The following is a 20,373-nucleotide window of genomic DNA, read 5'->3' as shown; positions in this document are numbered from 1 at the left end:
ATATATATATATATATATATATATATATATATATATATATATATATATATATATATATATATATATGTATATATATATATATATATATATATACATATATATATATATATATATATATATATACATATATATATATATATATATATATATATATATATATATATATACATACACATATATATTACATAACAAAGGATACAGCTCAAGGGTACAAAAAAGAAAACAATAATAAAATATAAAAAGGCTGCTACTCGCTGCTCCCATAAAGAATCTAAAGAGGTGGCCGAAAGAGAGGTCAATTTCGGGAGGAGAGGTGTCCTGATACCCTTCTCTTGAAAGAGTTCAAGTCGTAGGCAGGAGGAAATACAGAAGAAGGAAGATTGTTCCGGAGTTTACCAGCGTGAGGGATGAAAGAGTGAAGATGCTGGTTAACTCTTGCATAAGGGGTTTGGACAGTATAGGGATGAGCATGAGTAGAAAGTCGCATGCAGCGGGGCCGAGGGAGGGGGGGAGGCATTGTTGTTGTTGTTGTTTGATAAATTTATTGCGCAATAGCGTCAGACAAGACAATTTTTAGCAAATGCATCGGGTTTAACTATAGACAATGGACACACACACACACACACACACACACACACGCTAAAACAGAAAGCAAGTTGATGTAATATACAGATAAGTCAGAAAAATTTAGAGGGACTAGTGCCACGTAGGGCACATAACATTAGGAGAATCCACCAAAACGAGGGTGGCGCACCAGGATTGCGTCGAGGAAGTCGTGGTTCAGGAGGTGGCGGCAGACAGCATCCAACGGCTGTCCCTGGGGTAGCAAACCATGAACAGTGGGACAGGCCAGGCAGTAATGTTCAATGGTGTTCAACATCGGTGAGCGGCACAGGTGACATACCACAAATACAGGCTCCCCCTCCACCCCGGCGACCTGCCACGGTGGACGGTAGCCCAGCTGCAGACGTGCGGAGACAACATTATATCTCCGGACCATGAGGCCCCGGCGTCGGTAGGAGTATTTGTGGCGGCAGACAGAGTCGTAGTGGTTGATGGTGACACTGTGAGGCCTCTCTGCATCCCTACGATGCCGTGCAGGAAGGAAGGCGGCGGAGCAGACTCTGGAGAGAGGGCAGGGCAGGGAGAGGGGGCGTCCATCACCACGTGGAGGCAGACGGCACGCTTCCTTCACTACGCGGTAATCTGTGGCATTGTGATACAGACCCACGAGATGGCACCCATAAAAATTTGACACACAACTGACAATCATTCATTAAAGATAGAAAGGACAGGATCTGTTGAACGACTTGAGGGTGGGTGGGCTGAACAGCAGACAGGGACTGAAGGGCAGGCTTAGAATCACAAATAATGGCAGCATTTACTCCCCTTTGACAAACGAGGCTGACGGCATCTAGTATGGCACATAGCTCACACAATGTGGAGCTGGAGTGGTCACGGAGGCGACGGCCAACTCATCCCCCAGGAGGAGGCTCCAAGTCAGGAGAGAAGAGTGCACAACCAGCCGCACCGTCCGATTGCAGTGACCCGTCAGTGTAGAGGCAGTGTGGAGCTGTGATGGAGGACGTCACTGTTGCTACGTGTTCCAGGGCCAACTGCAGCTGTAAGGGAGGCGGGTCCGACTTGGATGCAGGAGTTAGGCTTACCTCTGGCATTGGCAACAGCCATGGGGGCGGGCCTGGGGGAACGTCAGCAACAGGAATATCCAAATCAAGACTGCGCATCAAGGAAGAGACAGACCGAATAAGGGCGCGACCAGCGGGCAATATAGGAGGAACAGGTCGAGCGGGTCCAAGCGACATCCTGATCAGCTGCGAGTAGTGGGGCGAGAGATGTGGGAAATGGAGGCACTTAACAGTGAGGCGAGTGACATTAGAATAAATTATCTCGACCAAGGGTGGAAGACGTAGCTCGCATTGCATATTTTCAATCCTGGTAGACATGGGACACCTGAGAATGACTCTCATCGCTCTCTTCTGAACAATTTCTAAGGGCTCTAAAGTAGTTCGGGGAAGTTGTACCAAGGCAGGGGAGAGGTAATCAACAACAGAGCGAATGAAAGTAATATATATGGTCCTGGCCACAGGAATGGAGATGCCCGAAGAGTTGTTAGTGAGCCACTGGAGAGGTTGAAGCCGTCTCTGGAGGCAATCCAACAAGTCATGGGTGGGAGGATGGGTCTGACGCCCGGCGGGGAAGACTGTTGAGATCTTGACAGGTGCGCCAAGGTAAGAGTACTGGGTACACAAGGGAATGACAGTCCCTCCAACGGTGAAGTCTGGCAGAGCGGCAGGAGGGCGGCAGGAAAATATCCTGCTCCTATCAGGAGAGACAATGACACCACAGTTAGAGGAGGACATGGAGAGGAGGCAAGAAACAGCTGAAGATCCCTTGGTGAAGTGGAATGAACACATATATCATCAGCGTAACATGTAATCGTAATACCAGGAATGTCAGGTAGAGAAGTGAGTAGCCGATGCATCAAAATATTAAACAAAAACAGACTTAGAACACCCCCTTGAGGCGTGCCAAGGAGAAAACTTCTTGAATGACTGCTCCTCACTCCTCAGCCACTGCCGTCGTCTGTTTGTTTACACGCAGCCGTTCGGTACCCACGTACCCACACTCGTACTCACAACCGTTTTCCATTCATACGGATAACCAACAACTCGCTCCCGGTTGGGCATACGGGCAACAGCGGTTGCCCATAGCCCCAATGGTTGGACACCGCCTTTTAAGGCAGCATGCATGACGCTGACGGTAGGTAGACGTGACCCGTATGTCAAAGCAGCACAAAACTCGTGGCGGTAATGCGCGAAAGTCGGGATGGTAAGAATTTAGGACTAAGCGCTATACTCGAGGATCACTAAACTCAGATAGTGCGAAACTCAAGAGGGTACTGAATTACTAATAGCACTGGCTGTAAGCCATAGCTCAATGAGTTCCTGTAGCTTATGTGGGAGGCGGAACATCTCAGAATACCGAGTTCAACTGCACCAACAAGACTCTTGGTACCAAACGCCTTTCCTCCACCTTGACGAGGGCAAAGACACGGATCGCAGAGGAAGGGGTGGCAAGTCTCAAGTGTTCATTTCTTATTCAAGCAGCCTAACAAGTGTCACTAGCACTGGTCACAAAGAATGGCGCATCCACGCCACTTGTAAACAAAACACAAAATGTTGAAGGTCACGGCAAGATCAAAAGTTCAGGACCAGATCAAAAGGTTCAAGTCACTCTTCCTTCAGCGCAAGAGGACGCACAACACCACACTACACTTCACTGCTCTACACTGCACCAACGCCATACAGACTTACACGTCACTACAACACTTGGGAATCTTTGGCGTGGCGCTGTGTCTACGATAACCCGGCCAGCCCAACACAGGCAGTACGTACACCGGCGGCTGGCGGCTGTGGCTCTGCTCCCCGATGGCTGCTGGGTTACTGACGCCGGTGGGGGCACGCTGCAGCATCGCCCGGTGTGCCTTCATCTCCTCCAGCCTCTCGCGCCTGAAGAACCCTTTCTGTGCGGAGGGGAGGCTGTGTTAGTACATGTGTTTGTTACGACTGATGCAGCTGGACCTAAATTTCTGCATGGCGAGGGGAGACTTTGTTGGTACAGTCACATCTCGATAAACATGAGTTTAAATAACGCGTTTTTGATTTAACAAAAGTTGATATTTAACCCCTTCACTACGGCCGGGCCAAAACAGTGCCCCGCGCCGTATGCAAGGTCGCTGCGCGCGCCAAATTTCAAATGTCTCTGCTGAATATAACAACTTTTTAGCCATAAACTCTTCATAATCATCATGTATTATATATGAAAACATGCAGAATTAAATGGTGCACATGAAGAAACATAAATTAATTGATAATTTTGAGATGTAAGCATAAATACAGATAAAATAGCTCCTATATTGGCTAAAGCGACCCAGGACGCAGTATGCGCGTCCTCGGATATGGTACGGGGCACGCAAGGACGCAGTATACTCGTCCTCGTGTTGAAGGGATTAAGGAGATACGTTTAACCCGTGGGCTTCGGCTATGGGAACTCCGAGAAGTGGCCAAGAAACGACAAAATTACGCTGCATTTTGAGACTAAGAAAAGAGCATGGAATGAACATCAGAGTACTCCTCTCATAACCAAAAAGCCGTTAAAAATATTTACTTTTACTCAAACTCCATTATTTTTGGGTGGTGTTTGTTACAAAATAAACAGTCTCGTGACGCGTGGCATCTAGCCAATAGTCGCTTGTTGTCTACTGTAGAGAATTTGACAAGTGATTACTATATGGATAGCTAATTGAGTATGCCATGACTTTACAGCACCACCTATGACAAAAAAGCCCACCTGAAGATCACTCACCCACCACAATGACCTCGGGCATTCATGGTGGGTTGTGCTATGCCACCACTGCCTACAATTAGCTCAAATTAGGTGTTTTATGGCGAGCCCTTTTTAGGGTCCACCGTACCACAGCCACGACTCGTGAAAGCCCTGAAAAAGGTCTGCCATCATTCTCGGGTTAACTAACACGATATGATCGATTTAACACCCCCTGGAGGTGGAAGGACGGGGTGAGGAGGGAGGAGGTTATCTTTGTCACCAATAGCATGGGTAGTCAAAGGAAGAGGAAGGAGGCAAGTGAGCCGGAGTGAAGGAGGTGAAGGGAGCGCGAGGTGAGAAGGGACAGTGGCCAAGGCATAGAGTATGGTACGGTATGGTACAAAATTACGGTACGGTACAAATCTGAGGACGGCAAAAGTACGGTACGATATTACAGTACGATACTTTTCTAATAGTACGGTACGGTACGAAAGTTCGATATTTTTTTGTACCCTTTTTCATACCAGGATATAGACGAAAACCTGCATCTGTGATCAGGTCATTCAGGTGAATGAAGTGAGTGAGGTCATGTGCCGCACTCCCGCAGGACCTGGAGTGGAATGGCAAGGTCATTAATGTCAGGTCAGTGAGGTCTCAGCCTTCCCAGGGGATTAAGGGTGGAGTGGCAGGCAGTAGCTAAGTAAGTAATTTGCTCTGACCTCAAGGCATGTGACGGGTCAGCACAGCAGTTCTTACCAGACCTCCACACAAGACATGTCGAGACTCGAGACTCCTGAGTTAAGGCCAGGGTCATAAGGGTTGTGTCTTCTCTTCCTGGTGTTCTTCACTCAAAGATACATCTTCTATAGTCGGTTCACCCGAGTCTGAAGTGAGCATTATCGCGCCGCGGCAGCCTGCAGCCACACGGCGTGTCCGATTTTGTGGATACTGTGTGCTAGCCTACGCATGGTAAACAGTCGTGTGTCAATAATGTGCAGGCAGCTATAACAAATACCGTCTATTATAATCGATTTTGAGTTAAAATATATTAGTAATGTCGCAAACAGCTGTTTTTATTAATATAAAGCCAGCTAATTTCATCAGTGGCGGACAGCTTCAAGGCTGTTTAATAATCACAGTCAGCGATCTTGTAAATTAACAAAACAGCTATTTGTGACATTACTAATATTTTTAACTCAAAATCGACTGTAATAGACAGTATTTGTTATTGCTGCCTGCATGTCATTGACACTGACGACTGTTTGCCATGCGTAGGCCAGCACACAGAAGCCACAAAATGGGACACGCCGTGCGGCTGCAGGTTGCCGTTGTGCGACAATGCACACCTCAGACTCAGGTGAACCGACTATAGTCTCCTGTTTATAAGGTAGGATGCTATATATATTTTTTTCTTTTTTTTTCCATGCCTAAGTTTGTATGTTGGTGAATGTTGAATAATGGATGACTTGTTGCATCAGGGTGATGACTCAGCTTGGGCCAAAGCAGCCACTAATATGCATGAAGTCTCAAGTTGTTGAGAGCTTCAACAACACTCCACGGGTGGGGAGAAGTGAGAATATTTGTCATTGGTGGCACTGTCATCCTCACTCTGAACTAATAAAATAAAATAAAATGCTGGTGGCAGTCGGGCTTCCTGTGACGCAAACCAGCGTTGAAAGGACCTTCTCGGGCTTGCGCTTCATACTGAATGAGCGATGTCTATATCTAAAGGCAGACATAATTGATGCAATAATGTTGCTGCGTTGCAACACATCATGCATCTGTAAATAGGTTTAATTGTATTTCTAAAGTAATACAATTTTCCTAGTTTATTGATATCCATAGTACAGTCGTCCCTCAAATAGTACGGTTTCTCATAGTACGTTTTCGGTTTTATAGGGATTGTCATGGAAGAATGTTTTTAGGATTTTTAAGTTTCCCGCTCGTCGCACCAAGTAGCCATGGCATGAGTGGCAACACTGTTCTACAAAAACACCTGCTGAAAGCACCCCAAAGAAAGGTGTTCACTTTGCAGAAGAATTCAGATTTAGAAGTTACGTTTTGGAATGAGCTACGTTGCAGTAGGGACAGCATACCACGTGAATGAGAGCAGTGTTCGCTGTATCTATCACAGTGTAAAAGAAATTCTTGCCGCAGTAACTGCCAGTGCCCCAGGAGTGCTGCTAGAGTGGAGATAAAGACCGTCCTTTTACTAAGCCTCATCGTTGCTATGGTAATGGTGTCTCACTCGCAGTAAAATGGCGTACGCTGATCTTCCTGGCGACGTTTAACATGCATTACTAGCTGTCCTGGTTGATGAACTCCTTACAACAGAAGATGAAAAGGAAGCTGCAGTGGTTATGGGGGCACAGAGAGGTGAAATGCAATGGAAATACTTATATGTGTTTGTTTGGGCCACCATATTTGCTGATGACGTCATCACAGATAAAAAAAGCTCCGCCTCTCAAAGCTGGGAGCCAGAAGACGTGCCGAGTTGGCAATTCGTGCTGCCGCGTCACATTTTGAGAGCACTCAGGACATTCCAAGAGTCCCGATTCCCTCTCTTAAACGCATCCCAGGAGTATCTCTAGGGGGGCTCACTAATTTTATACGGATTTCCGAATAGTACAGGGGCCCTGAGTCCCTAACCCTCGTACTGTTTGAGGGACGACTGTATATTGAATGAAATGAAATATAACCTGTTATAGAAATAATGTAGTGTATACTGCTATACTATATGTGTATGATTTATCATATCAGTGTCATGTATGCATGGTACGAAATAAGGTACGAAATTACGGTATGATATTTTAGCATACCAGTACAGTACAAGTGTGATTTACTGGTACGGTACTAAATTACGGTACTGCATTTTTTCTTTGTTGCGAATTACGATAAATCAATCGTACCATACAGTAATACATGCCTTGACAGTGGCCGACGCAGGTGAAGAACAAATTTAAATAAAATGAAAATGTGTGTTTTTGTTGTTTCCGTGACCTACTAATGTATTAATAATGTTTTTTTAAGGTTAGAGTAACAAAATCCCCAAAATAGGCAGACTTTCCCAGTGTCCAGGAACGTAACCTGCCCTATTACCATTGTTTCCTTTGGGGAAATTATGTTTAAATAATGCAATTTTAAATAACACGACATCTCCAGGAAAGTAACCCTCGCGTTAATCGAGAGATGACTGTATGTATATTACTGATGATGCAGCTGGCCCTGAAACTTTGGTGTGGAGAGGGGAGACTTTGCTAGGGGATAACTAGTGACATAGGTAAATTTGCAGATGACACCAAAATAGGACGCACTATTAGGACAGGGGAGGATGCAAGAGCACTGCAGGAGGATCTCAACAAACTGTCAGCTTGGTCAGAGAAATGGCAGATGAATTTTAACATCACCAAGTGTAGCGTACTTACTGTAGGAACATGCAACCCATTACACGGGTATAGTTTAGACTCCACAGCGATAGAGATAGAGTGATAGAGTGTGAAAGGGATTTGGGAGTGTTAGTGAACTCTGACCTAAAACTAAGGAAGCAATGTATTAGTGCGAGGAATAGGGCTAACAGGGTATTAGGCTTTATTAACAGGACGGTGACCAACAGGATAGGGTAGGCGGTGGCTGAATGGATAGCACGACGGCCCCGCATTCAGAAGGACGCGAATTCAATCCCCACCCAGTGCCACCAAGCTGGGATTTTTCAGCCGCCGCCGAGTGGCTTAAAACTACCCACATGCTGTCTAGAAGACCACCTATGAACCCAGACTCTAGATTCTAGGATTAAAGATGAGCTCTGGGAGGGCAACATGAGTCAATGCAAGATGGCGCCACTCTTGTAGACTCCTGCGTTCTTATGTTCTTATGTTATGTTCTATAAACACTCGCCTGCGCCAGAACAGGCTGGGCCGACCATCAGGACCCACCGGGAAGAAGCCTTGGACCGACCATCAGGATCCACCGGGAAGAAGCCTACCGGCGCAATAGGCCACAACGTAAAAAAATAAATAAATAAATAAATAAATAAATAAATAAAGTCATCCTCAGACTCTATTTAGCGTTAGTTAGGCCACATTTAGATTATGCTGTCCAGTTTTGGTGCCCACACTACAGAATGGATATCAACTTGCTAGAATCAGTTCAGAGGAGGATGACCAAGATGATTCAGGGGCTGAGGAACCTCCCATATCAAAATAGGCTGAAACATCTAAACATACATTCACTAGAAAGCCGAAGTGCGGGGAGATCTGATAAAAGTATTCAAATGGGTCAAGGGTTACAACAAAGGCGATATAAGTAAAGTACTGAGAATTAGCCAGAAGGATAGAACACGCAGTAATGGATTTAAATTAGAAAAGTATAGATTTAGGAGAGACATGGGCAAGCATTGGTTTAGCAATAGGGTGGTGGGGGAATGGAATAGACTCAGCAATCACATAGTTAGTGCAGGGACGATAGCTTGTTTTAAGAGTAGACTGGATAGCTACATGGACGAGGACGACAGGTGGCAGTGAGGTGTGGGTGCAGTAGGGAGACAGGGTGCTGGAGCGTAAGCCCGTACTGAAGGTAAACGAGGATCAAGCCTCTACCTGTAACCCCTGAAACTACACCTCACTCATCTTGAGTAGTGGGGGGATTCTGGAGCTGCCCTGTGTAGGCCACCCAGCCTCTTGGAGTTTCCCTATGTTCTTATGTTTCTTTGCAAAACTAAAGACACTATCCCAATCTTTGCAAAACAAGACACTATCCCAATCTTTGCAAAACAAGACACTATCCCAATCTTTACAAAACAAGACACTATCCCAATCTTTGCAAAACAAGACACTATCCCAATCTTTGCAAAACAAGACACTATCCCAATCTTTGCAAAACAAGACACTATCCCAATCTTTGCAAAACAAGACACTATCCCAATCTTTGCAAAACAAGACACTATCCCAATCTTTGCAAAACAAGACACTATCCCAATCTTTACAAAACAAGACACTATCCCAATCTTTGCAAAACAAGACACTATCCCAATCTTTACAAAACAAGACACTATCCCAATCTTTACAAAACAAGACACTATCCCAATCTTTGCAAAACAAGACACTATCCCAATCTTTTAAAAACAAGACACTATCCCAATCTTTTCAAAACAAGACACTATCCCAATCTTTACAAAACAAGACACTATCCCAATCTTTGCAAAAAAAGACACTATCCCAATCTTTGCAAAACAAGACACTATCCCAATCTTTTCAAAACAAGACACTATCCCAATCTTTACAAAACAAGACACTATCCCAATCTTTACAAAACAAGACACTATCCCAATCTTTATAAAACTAGACACTATTCCCAATCTTTGCAAAACACAGACACAGTTCTAGTAATCCTGTTCATCCCTAGCCGGCAGGAAAGGATGCTGCTGATTGGCTAGTGGTGGGCGGAGTGTCTCAGGTCTCCTCCAGCCAACAACTCGCGTAGGTTCATAAACTGTTCATGTTTCTTTGCACGGGTCACCTGTTGCACGAGAGGGAAGTTTTGTTGGCATCATTGAATCAAGCAGTGACTGTACAACTACGACACAATTTCCAAAACTGGATAGGGTAAAAAATAAAGTAATTGTGGTGAACACAACCAAGAAAACGTCATGTACTGTTTGTACCACTTGTTACAAAGCCTTCACTGCCTCCTCTTATACTGCACTCTTTATACGTAAAAGCAGAAGGCACCATCTTATGCAGGAGGATTGCAGGTACAAAAAAAATTTCTTCCAAAATTGATTCCATAATTAATGCAAATAATGGTGACAAGCAGTAAATGGTATAAATATAAAAAGTTATTTACTGAACTTGACACTCTAATTACTTTGTATTTTACCCATTCTAGCTTTGGAAACTGTGTTACAGTTGTGCAGTCACTGCTTAATCCAACCATGTCATCAAAACTTGCTTCTCCCGTGTAACAGGTGACCCACGCAATGAAATATGAACAGTTTCTGAACCTACGTGAGATGTGGGTGGAGGAGACCTGAGACACTCCGCCCGCCAACAACTGGAACCTGCAAGATGACTGGTCTCAAACTTACGTGAAGAACGTCAGGAAACTGTACTGCCACGGCCACTCCAAGTCAGTCCCGGCGGGAACAGGGGGCGAGGGAGGCACAGGCCAGCCTACCCTGCCTCCGACAGTGTGCAGCAGCGACAACCTTCCTCTTGTTGCCACCTCTGTCGCCTTGTATCACTTCATGGGCCGTCTGCTTCTGTCTGTCAGCATGGTGGCGGCAGGGGGGAGGGAGGCACAGGCCAGCACACCCTGCCTCCGATAGTGTGCAGCAGCGACAACCTTCCTCTTGTTGCCACATCTGTCGCCTTGTATCACTTCATGGGCCGTCTGCTTCTCTCTCAGTCCTTTCTCAGCATGGTGGCAGCAGGGGGGAGGGAGGCAAAGGCCAGCACACCCTGCCAACAACAAGGTCAGGGAGAGTTGAGGTGAGACTGTTGCTGTGGGATCCAAGTATTGCCTTGGCAGTGACACTTCTGGCATGTTGATATTTCTTTCCTATAATATTCATCTTTTCCTATGTTTCTTTTTTTTTTTTTTTCAATTTTTATTAAATAACAACTTTCCTGGCCAATTCCTGTCGTCCTTGATGGTTGCAGGCATTCAGAGCTGTTCAATCAGTCATTTAACTTTTTCACCACTTATTGGGGACACAGCCCAAGGGAGGGGGACAGAGCACCATTGTCAAGCAGCCCAGTGCATGCCAGTGCGTGCGCATCCCACCAACAGCTGCCGGGGAGAGGCGCAAACTGTCACCCCTCCGATCAGCAGCCTGGGCCCCTGACCGCCAGACCACTGCAGCCCCTCCACACTGGCCAACCTTCCAAAACACAAGACACGTTTTGAGGCTCGTCTAGGACACTTCTGAGGCAGGGCAGTACAATGGCCAGATAGGTGCTGGAAGCACTTGCCTCTGTGGTGCTCTTGGGTGAGGCACACCACTGTAAGGTATTGAATCTTTTGCTGCAGCAAGTGTTTATAAATACATATTCCAGCTGTTGTAGTGTTATGTGACATTCCCTTGACTCACCTTGCAGAGGAGCAAGTAGATCATGTAGGTGTGAGCCTCAAGTGTTTATAAGTACATATTCCAGCTGCTGTAGTGTTATGTGACATTCCCTTGACCCACCTTGCAGAGGATCAAGTAGTTCATGTAGTTGTGAGCCTCAATTGGGCTCCAGGCCCAGTGCAGCTGCCACAGCTGTGGAAAGTCAGCCATTAGTATTTCCCCTTCCACTTCTTCGTGTGGCTCCTCTCCTCCCATCACTTCACAGGCAAACCTTCTTTCTTCTTTATCTTACATGATCACTTTGACCTCTCCCTGTCAGGCTCAGCTGCTGCTAACAACCTGGTCTATATAATTAATGTAGACAGACACAGTTCAGAAGTGGGTCTTCATGTGACTGGCAATGTCACTCTTTGTCTTAAAGAGCTTTCCACAAACATCACACTTGAACTCCCTAATGTCATAGTGCCTGAAGACGTGTTCGTTAAGAGTCCACTTCAAACTGAATCTCTTCCGCACTCTTCACACTCATGACTTTTAACACCAGTGTGTGTAAGGGTGTGTTTATCAAGTGAACCCTTCTGAATGAATTTTTTCCCACATTCCTTACATTCATAGTTCTTTACACCAGTGTGTGTAAGGGTGTGTTTATTAAGGTTACTCTTCAGGCTGAATTGTTTCCCACATTCCTTACATTCATAGCTCTTTACACCAGTGTGTGTAAGGGTGTGTTTATTAAGGTTACTCTTCCAGCTGAATTGTTTCCCACATTCCTTACATTCATAGTTCTTTACACCAGTGTGTGTAAGGGTGTGTGCATCAAGGTTACTCTTCTGATTGAATTGTTTCCCACATTCCTTACATTCATAGTTCTTTACACCAGTGTGTGTAGGGTGTGTGTCTTAAGGTACTCTTCCGGCTGAATTTTTCCCATTCCTTACATTCATAGTTCTTTACACCAGTGTGTGTAAGGGTGTGATATCTGAGGCCTTGCCTTGAGGTGAATCCTTTTCCACACTCCAGACACACAAACTTCCTCTCTCCTTTGTTGCTGGAGTTGCCAGCAGCAAGTTGCTTCGCCTGATGACCACTGACCCTCCTGCTGCCTGCAGCAGTCTGCTCCTGCTTGTCCTGGCCACTCATGCTGCTGTCCAGCCCCGCAGGTGAGGCGGCCCCGACCTGTGCGGCGGCTCAGTGTGTTGTGTTGTCCTCGTTCTCTTTTCTCCACACCTGAAGGAAGCCGTTGTTGCTGTGCTGGACTTGGTCGTCAGTGCGGTGAACAGGAAGTGTAGTAGTAGTCACAATCGTAGTACCAGTGACGGCAGCAGGCAGTTTGGGGACAAGGATTCTTCTTCTTCAGTGTTTCGGGGGCTGGTTAGGCCATGGACCACAGCCTCTTCTTCTTCTTCAGTGTTTCAGGGGCTGGTTAGGCCATGGACCACAGCCTCTTCTTCAGTGTTTCAGGGGCTGGTTAGGCCATGGACCACAGCCTCTTCTTCTTCTTCAGTGTTTCGGGGGCTGGTTAGGCCATGGACCACAGCCTCTTCTTCTTCTTCAGTGTTTCAGGGGCTGGTTAGGCCATGGACCACAGGCTCTTCTTCTTCTTCAGTGTTTCAGGGGCTGGTTAGGCCATGGACCACAGCCTCTTCTTCTTCTTCAGTGTTTCAGGGGCTGGTTAGGCCATGGACCACAGCCTCTTCTTCTTCTTCAGTGTTTCAGGGGCTGGTTAGGCCATGGACCACAGGCTCTTCTTCTTCTTCAGTGTTTCAGGGGCTGGTTAGGCCATGGACCACAGGCTCTTCTTCTTCTTCTTCAGTGTTTCAGGGGCTGGTTAGGCCATGGACCATGGCATCTAAAGACCCAAATATACACTCAGCAGCGGCGCCTCAGTGGGTGTGCTCTTGCTCTTGCTGTTCAGGTGACCCGTTGGAGAGTCAGGCCTTCATATCGGCACCACCTGTAAAAAAATAAAAAAAAATAAAAAAAAAAAAATAAAAAAAAAGACAATCAGTATCTATCAATATCTTCTTATTCCCTATTTCTTGCACACCACATCTTTTCCAGAAAACTTCATGGCTTCTATAATTCTCTCACTTGCTTCAGCACTCAGTCCCAGCAGCAGCAGCAGCATCCATTCCCTCTCCGTTCTTGCAATCCTCCCATTCACATCCCAGCCCGTCTCACTCAGTACCACCCTCACCATCTCCGAGTATCACATGCGCCACAGTTTCATCCACCAAGACCAAGACCAAGACCTGGTACATGGTGAGGTTTGGAAGAGTGTGGCTGTCCCGAGCATTATGTATGGAATGGATGTGATGACATGGAACGATAGAGAGAAACTGGAAGTGGGGCAGAATAGGGAAGCAAGAATTTCACTGAATGCACCAAGGTTTGCAGCAGTAGAGGCTCTTACGCCAGTAGTACCGTCACCGACGTTTCCCTAACCTCGCAGATGTGCCAGAGCAAAACCTTCTGTGAAACACTTTTATCTGGTAACACTGCTTTCGGTTAATGTTATTAATTAAAATACAAGCCACGTATTTTCGTCAGACTGTGTTATTTTCAATAAAGCAGCCTGATCATTCAATAATCTTTAAAATAACGGCTACATGAGGTCACATTCGTTAACTTTAACCCTTTCCTTGCTAAACGATTGCAGCGAGCGTTAGGCGTATTTGCTGGTGGCGCTAAACGCTCGCTGCGACTTCCAGCCGCACTCAAATCTCCTGCGTATGAGTGTTCCAACACTAATTCTCACAACACAGGATTGCCAATTGAGTGGGTTCTTCACTAAATTTGGTGGAAAATCATGTCAGCCCAGCGTGGAAAATCTACGGACGAGCAACTGGTGGATGTTAATTGTTGACCAATATAGCGACATTTTTGCATAGCTTCACCTATCACATGACTGATATTTTGACCAAATAGTTGTAAATTTTGCAGCTGGCAATACTGCCAGCTTGATGATGGGGTGCTGGCCCTGCCAGCACCCCATCATCAAGAGATCTACAGTAGTTGCCTTACGGCTGACCGTCGCGCACATATAAATGTACGTCTTCACAGGCAACACCCCATGAACGTGCCTGTACTTTCGCAGGAGAGGCTTACATTACTGAATCATATAGATCTTGGCCTCCTCTTTCAAATGGTGTTTTTGTTTTTTAGCTGTGATGAATAGTTTTTGAGATACAGTGGTTAAAAGATCCCCTTCTCCAGCTGGGGTGCCCGAGCGTGCCTGAGGATAGTCTCGTTGCGAGCGCTTAGCAATGAAAGGGTTAATGCTGTCTGTAGTCACATATGGCCGTCTGCTGGTATGCAATGCAACAAGAAAAGTGATGTGAATATGTCTTAACTTTGTTGCTGAAGGTTTCCATGGCGAATATGATTATATTGAAAAGATATTTGCATGGAAAGATATTGTTGTGCCAAGTCTTTGTGTTCGTGGGAATTCCGTAAACAAACATGTGGGTAGTTCACGAGTCGTACAGCTGGTGGACGCAAAATGTTATTGTAAGGCCTTGTTACATTTGACGAGCATAGAAAACCACCTAAAAATTACGAGTTAAAACACTGCCATCACTTGCAGAATTGGAAGTCCAAACAATCTAAACTGATATCTCAAAGGAAGCCCACAGCCAAAGGATTACTTTAGGCATTTGGGTTTGAGTCTTGGTGCAAAGCCAGATTTATAAGAAATTTATTTAAAAAATTGTACGGGCCGTGAACACCTCGTGTACAAGCTGTGACCCCCTGCTCACAAGCCGTACAGCAATTGAAATAAAAATAAAACCTTCCTGTGGAGAAAAAATATTATATATATATATATATATATATATATATATATATATATATATATATATATATATATATATATATATATATATATATATATATATATATATATATATATATATATATATATATATATATATATATAGGGTGAGGTGGACACAACCTGTACTACTAGTGGGAAAATATTAATTAAAAATTTGTATTTGCTCTAACAGGCAAACCAAGGGGTGCATAATACTCCTCAGGAAATGGGCTTCCTCTATGAGTATCTGTTGAGCTTCCAAAGAATATTTTTTCTCCACAGGAAGGTTTTATTTTTATTTCAATTGCTGTTCGGCTTGTGAGCAGGGGGTCACAGCTCGTACACGAGGTGTTCACGGCCCGTACAATTTTGTAAATAAATTTCAGCACGAGAAAGAAGGGTAGCCCTGGAGTAGATTGAAACAACCTGTAGAAGTCCATGCAACTCTGTTTAAACTTTACCTTTCTTACCAGCAATGCTTTTAGCGTTGCAATTTTAAGTTGTGTTTTTTTCCAGATGCCCACAACTTGTTCATGAAAGAAGAGACACGTTCAGTGGAAGCATTAGTTCCAGGATGGCACATCATGAACTGAACTGTATCTGACATGCGTTGATGGTTGTTTTTGTCTTTGACATGGGAGAATACTTCTACCCACCGCTGTTACGTATATCATATGAGCATTACTGTTTAGTAATTAGTGGATAGAAAGCTTAAACAAGTGGCACTCAAATCACTCTGTTAATATTATGGTGATTTCTGGTATCTCAGTGTCTCCCTTCCTCTCTATCCCTCCCTTGCGGGGGTCCTGTCCTGCTCCCCCCAGCAGAGCTGAGGTGGTTGGGGTGATCACACTCTCACCAACCCTGCCGAGATTACCGGGTTGCTCAGTGCGAAATTCGTCGGACCCAACTGTAACGTTGGTTGTTTGAGTGTGTGTACGCAACGCGGGACGGAGTGGGGCAACGACAGCCACTACGCTGGGCATCTAATGACACGCCCGACACTTGTCAACAGACCAGCTGCGGCGGCTGCTAGGTTATATTGGAACAGGTTACAAGAGTATGTGTTAGGGACTTTCCTTACTATCGAGACTAGGGAATTTCCCCTAATTTAGAGATTTTTCTAGGGAAATTTTGGAAGCCCATTTTTCAGTGATTTGGGCTTCCCCCCCAAAAAACAACACTTCTGCACAGGTCCCCAGGTTTGTTTTGGGGGGTAGGGGGGTCTGGGGTGGTGGAGGGGCTGGAGTGGTAATTCTTAAGATTTACGCCGTAAGTTATTTCTCGACACCGCATGCGCGAGCTATTTTCCAGACTTCATACGAAATACCTCCCTGGGAGCTGGTTCTTGACCATGACCACGTTCTCGCAACACTGGTCCGGTCCGAGTTGGCAATGGTCTGAGTAGGCAATGGTGCAAATTACCTAGACATCTTACCTAGACAGGTTCCACGAGAAGGGAACCCCACAAGTGCCAACACGCCAGCAGGATGTATATTTGCGTAATTACTCTTAGCACTAAAACTATTAAGCCTCTGCTGGAAGGTGTGTTGATTGCACTAAGTAAAGACTAGTCATAAAATATATTTACTCATATTAACCTTCTCATGCACGCAAGTTTCCAATAAGTTTCTGTTCCACTCATCATACATTTCTCAGGCCTTTTTTTTGCCGCCGCGATACTCTACATTCCCGGACGTATTTTACCCTCACAGATATATTGTACCCTCATAAATTTGGTATCAATGGTTTCATAAAGACTTGTACTAGAGCATGCACAAATAAAATAGAGGAAAATATATATATATATATATATATATATATATATATATATATATATATATATATATATATATATATATATATATATATATATATATATATATATGTAAACAATACAAACTTGTTTCAAGTCTCCGTAAAGAGTATTGTAGACAATAAATCCAAAGTACCAACTCTTCCCCACTCGCTAGCTCAAAATTTTGTGGGCCAACTCTTTTAGACGCATGTGTTTCAAAGCGGAATTTAGTGAGGATTCTTAACCCCTTCGGGACACAAAAAATAATCTCCTGTGGTGGCCAGAACGCAAAAAAATGCCGATTTTCACGTGTGTATTTCATAAAAATTCATTTGTCAAAAGTTTTAGAATTCTTCAAGTGCTTTCTGATGTATACTCAGGATTTCAATTATTTCTACACTTCGCCTAGAAATCAAGGAAAACCGATAAAAATGACCTTTTTTTTCATCTGACAAAAAATAACTGAACAAAAGTTGTAGAAATGAGGAAATCAAACACAGAAATGCAAAGTAATTTGGAAAAAAAAAAAAAAAAAATGCAACTACAGGAGGTCTAGAAGTCAGAGGTTGGAGCGAATTTCTGGCGGTCATGTGTACATGCGCTCGGCTTCCTTTGTCACAAGGCAGACGACAGGAGAGGAAGTTTACAGAAGACACAGGTCATGTCAGGCGTGGTGGTGGGGATGAGGGGAAGGGAGGGGGGCAGAGTGCATACCAGGGAGAAGGGTCACTGGAAAATTCCAGCCCGCCCGCCCCTCAGCCACTCCCTGTTTCCCACGTGACTCAAGGGCTCGCCTGACATCACCACTAGTGTTTAATGTTTTTTTTTTTTTTTTTCTCTCTTCCTGACAACACGACATGGATGAGCGCCGGTGGAAGTGGATGGCTGGGGAGAGGGTGGAGTCTCCCTCCCACCTCATGGTGCAGGTGTGTGTGACTGTGTGGCTCGCGTATTTTTGTATGTCTACTGTGTGGGTTGCCAGAGTGTTTATCTGAGTAGGGAGGCGGTCAAGGACACTGAGAAAGCGAAGGAAATTTAAAGAAAATGGGCGTCCATGATGGACGGCGTCTGCGACGGTAAATCACCGTTTGGATGGGCAGACGTCCCTAAGGTTAAGGTATCCTCAAAATCCTCAAACGCCTATTAGTTCCCAAGTTACACCGAGAAAACTGTATTTTTCCTCTCCCGTCAGAGTAGGCAAACAAATAAAAATAGCTCAAAGCTCCTCATCTACACTCCTTAGAAAGGTTGCCGTATGTTACCATTAAGAAACTTATCCCAACAAATGACGCTCCCAAATTTGATGCACTTTCACCCAAAACTTAATTTTTAATAAATTTTTAAAAAATTTGTGACGCATTTCCGTCATCGTGCCAGGACCTTTTACCCTTTGATGACACGTAAACAGCGTCATCGATGTGAGAGGGTTAATATAAGTGAAATAAGTATTTATATTTATATTTCTGTAAGTAAAATAAAGTAATTTAGAGTTGATATGTTTTGTGACAAGAAGTGTTTAGGAACTATAGTTAAAAATGAGATCATAAGAATTATATATGAAAATACATTGGTATTAGTGTGTAAGGGTTAATATTCATATAGTCTTAGACTGAGGTACTCTGCTAGTTTTCTCTTAAATACAGTTAAGGATGTTGACAGGATAACTGTGTCTGGCAGGCTATTCCACAAAGCAATCACTCGGACTGAGAAGTATCGCCTATGTATTTCTGTGTTGCTGTGGGGTAGAAATATTTTGTGTGAATTTCCATGGGTGTTAGAGGATGTCTGGAGGGAAATAACTCAGAGGGTTGCACAGGAGAGGGGGCCATTAAAAATCTTCCAGACCTTAATTATATACGTCAGCTCTAAGCAGTCTGCCATGCACAGAGAAGAGACCCAAGGCATCCAGTCAGGAGGCATAGTCAAGATGCATAAGTCCAACAATCTCCTTGGTCCATCGTCGTTGGACTCTCTCAAGCACGTCAGTATCACCTACATACCCCGTGTGCCATACAACTGAGCAAAATTCCAGCACAGGACGGATATGAGAGGTGAGAAGAGATTTCATAAACTCAGGCTCACGGTTAACTGTGCTCTTAAGTAAATTTGACGAAATTCCTGCAGATGTATTTGCAAGCGAGCATACGTGGAGATGAAACTTCAACGAAGTATCCGCTTGAACCCCTAAATCTGATGCAGACTGCACAAACTGTAAAGGATTTCCTCTAATATAGTGGTCCGAGTACGGGCCAAGATTTGGAGCAGATCCTCGGCAGAACCTAGGAACATGAGTCTTGTCTGAGGTGAGCCTGAGCCCCCACGATTCCGCACGTGACACCAGTAGGTCTACATCTCTCTGCACAGAAGCAATGTCTAACAATGTAAGAGAAGGCGTAGTCTTATTTATCTTTGGTATATTTTCAGATCAGCGAAAATTTTGTATTTACAGGTCAGACTGTGAGCCACAAAGTAAATATAAATGAGAAAAAAGGTTGGTCCAAGGACAGACCCTTGGGGAACTCCACTAGTTACATGCGTAGAATCACTCTCAGAACCCCCAACCACAACCCTCATTACTCTTCCGTTCAGAAACCCACGTATCCAAGAGAGTAAGGGATCCCCTATACCAGTGGTATTCATTCTGACTCATGAGCTGGCAGCTCGCAATGACTCAATTCACGGCTCTCGAAAAATATATAAATTAATTAATAAAAAAAATACATAGAAAAATAATTTAATAATTTATCAAGAAAGATATATATTTTCATGAGGTGAGATGGAAGCCAAAGTCACAGTAAGCGATAACATTCTAACATCCCTGCCCTAGTCGTACAGAAATCATACGTGTCTACTACGGAAAACTGATCAGCGACACGTCTCACGTAGTTCTAGGCCAGCGAAATCATCGTGTCTAATACGGAAACATCAGCGACACGTCTAGCTCTAGGCGGCGTCGGTGGTCTCCCGAATCAGTTGAGTTAAACCTTCGGGAGACTGGACGTGCTACTCTTACTCCTGGAGATTTGTGTTTGAAATTAGGCAACAGATATTTGAGACTGCGGCAACATATATGAAAGTAAGGGCTTAACTGTTGCTGCTTGTGGAAGGTAGCTGCGATGGGCTAGTTTTACTTGAAACCAAGTGCAGTCAAGTAGTGTCCGTTATGATGGATCGATTTGTGGTTAAACAAAAACGCAAATGTGATGAACAACCATCCCAGACCCGACCAGTAGAGAAGGAGTATGAAGGAGAATCGAGTGGTCAACAAGGAGACTGTGAGGGACAGGTAACCAAAAAGAGAAAGGGACGAGCGATTCAAGATGAACATAGAAAATTTCAAGAAAAATG

General features: G+C 44.6%; 1 protein-coding gene across 24 annotated transcripts in view; it reads right to left on the bottom strand.

Moving 5' to 3' along the window:
- LOC126992111 (uncharacterized) overlaps positions 1 to 20,373 on the bottom strand; it is a 43,188-nt gene that overhangs the window by 13,130 nt on the left and 9,685 nt on the right. For 2 of the 24 annotated variants that reach the window (XM_050850879.1, XM_050850880.1), the window contains exons 1-2: positions 11,534 to 11,919; positions 3,417 to 3,544 (exon numbers count right to left, since the gene is read on the bottom strand). In XM_050850879.1, the coding sequence (XP_050706836.1) occupies positions 3,417 to 3,544; positions 11,534 to 11,668 (263 nt within the window). In that variant the 5' untranslated portion in view covers positions 11,669 to 11,919. Of the gene's footprint in view, positions 1 to 187; positions 2,341 to 3,335; positions 3,545 to 10,429; positions 11,920 to 12,351; positions 13,368 to 13,504; positions 14,539 to 20,373 lie in introns of those variants that run through there. The other 22 variants (XM_050850829.1, XM_050850842.1, XM_050850848.1 and 19 more) reach the window with 22 other exon arrangements.

The sequence above is a fragment of the Eriocheir sinensis genome, chromosome 7 (assembly GCF_024679095.1).
Source record: "Eriocheir sinensis breed Jianghai 21 chromosome 7, ASM2467909v1, whole genome shotgun sequence".
Lineage (NCBI taxonomy): Eukaryota > Metazoa > Arthropoda > Malacostraca > Decapoda > Varunidae > Eriocheir > Eriocheir sinensis.
The sequence above is the reverse complement of the archived record's forward strand: the minus strand, read 5'-3'. Positions and strand labels throughout refer to the sequence as shown.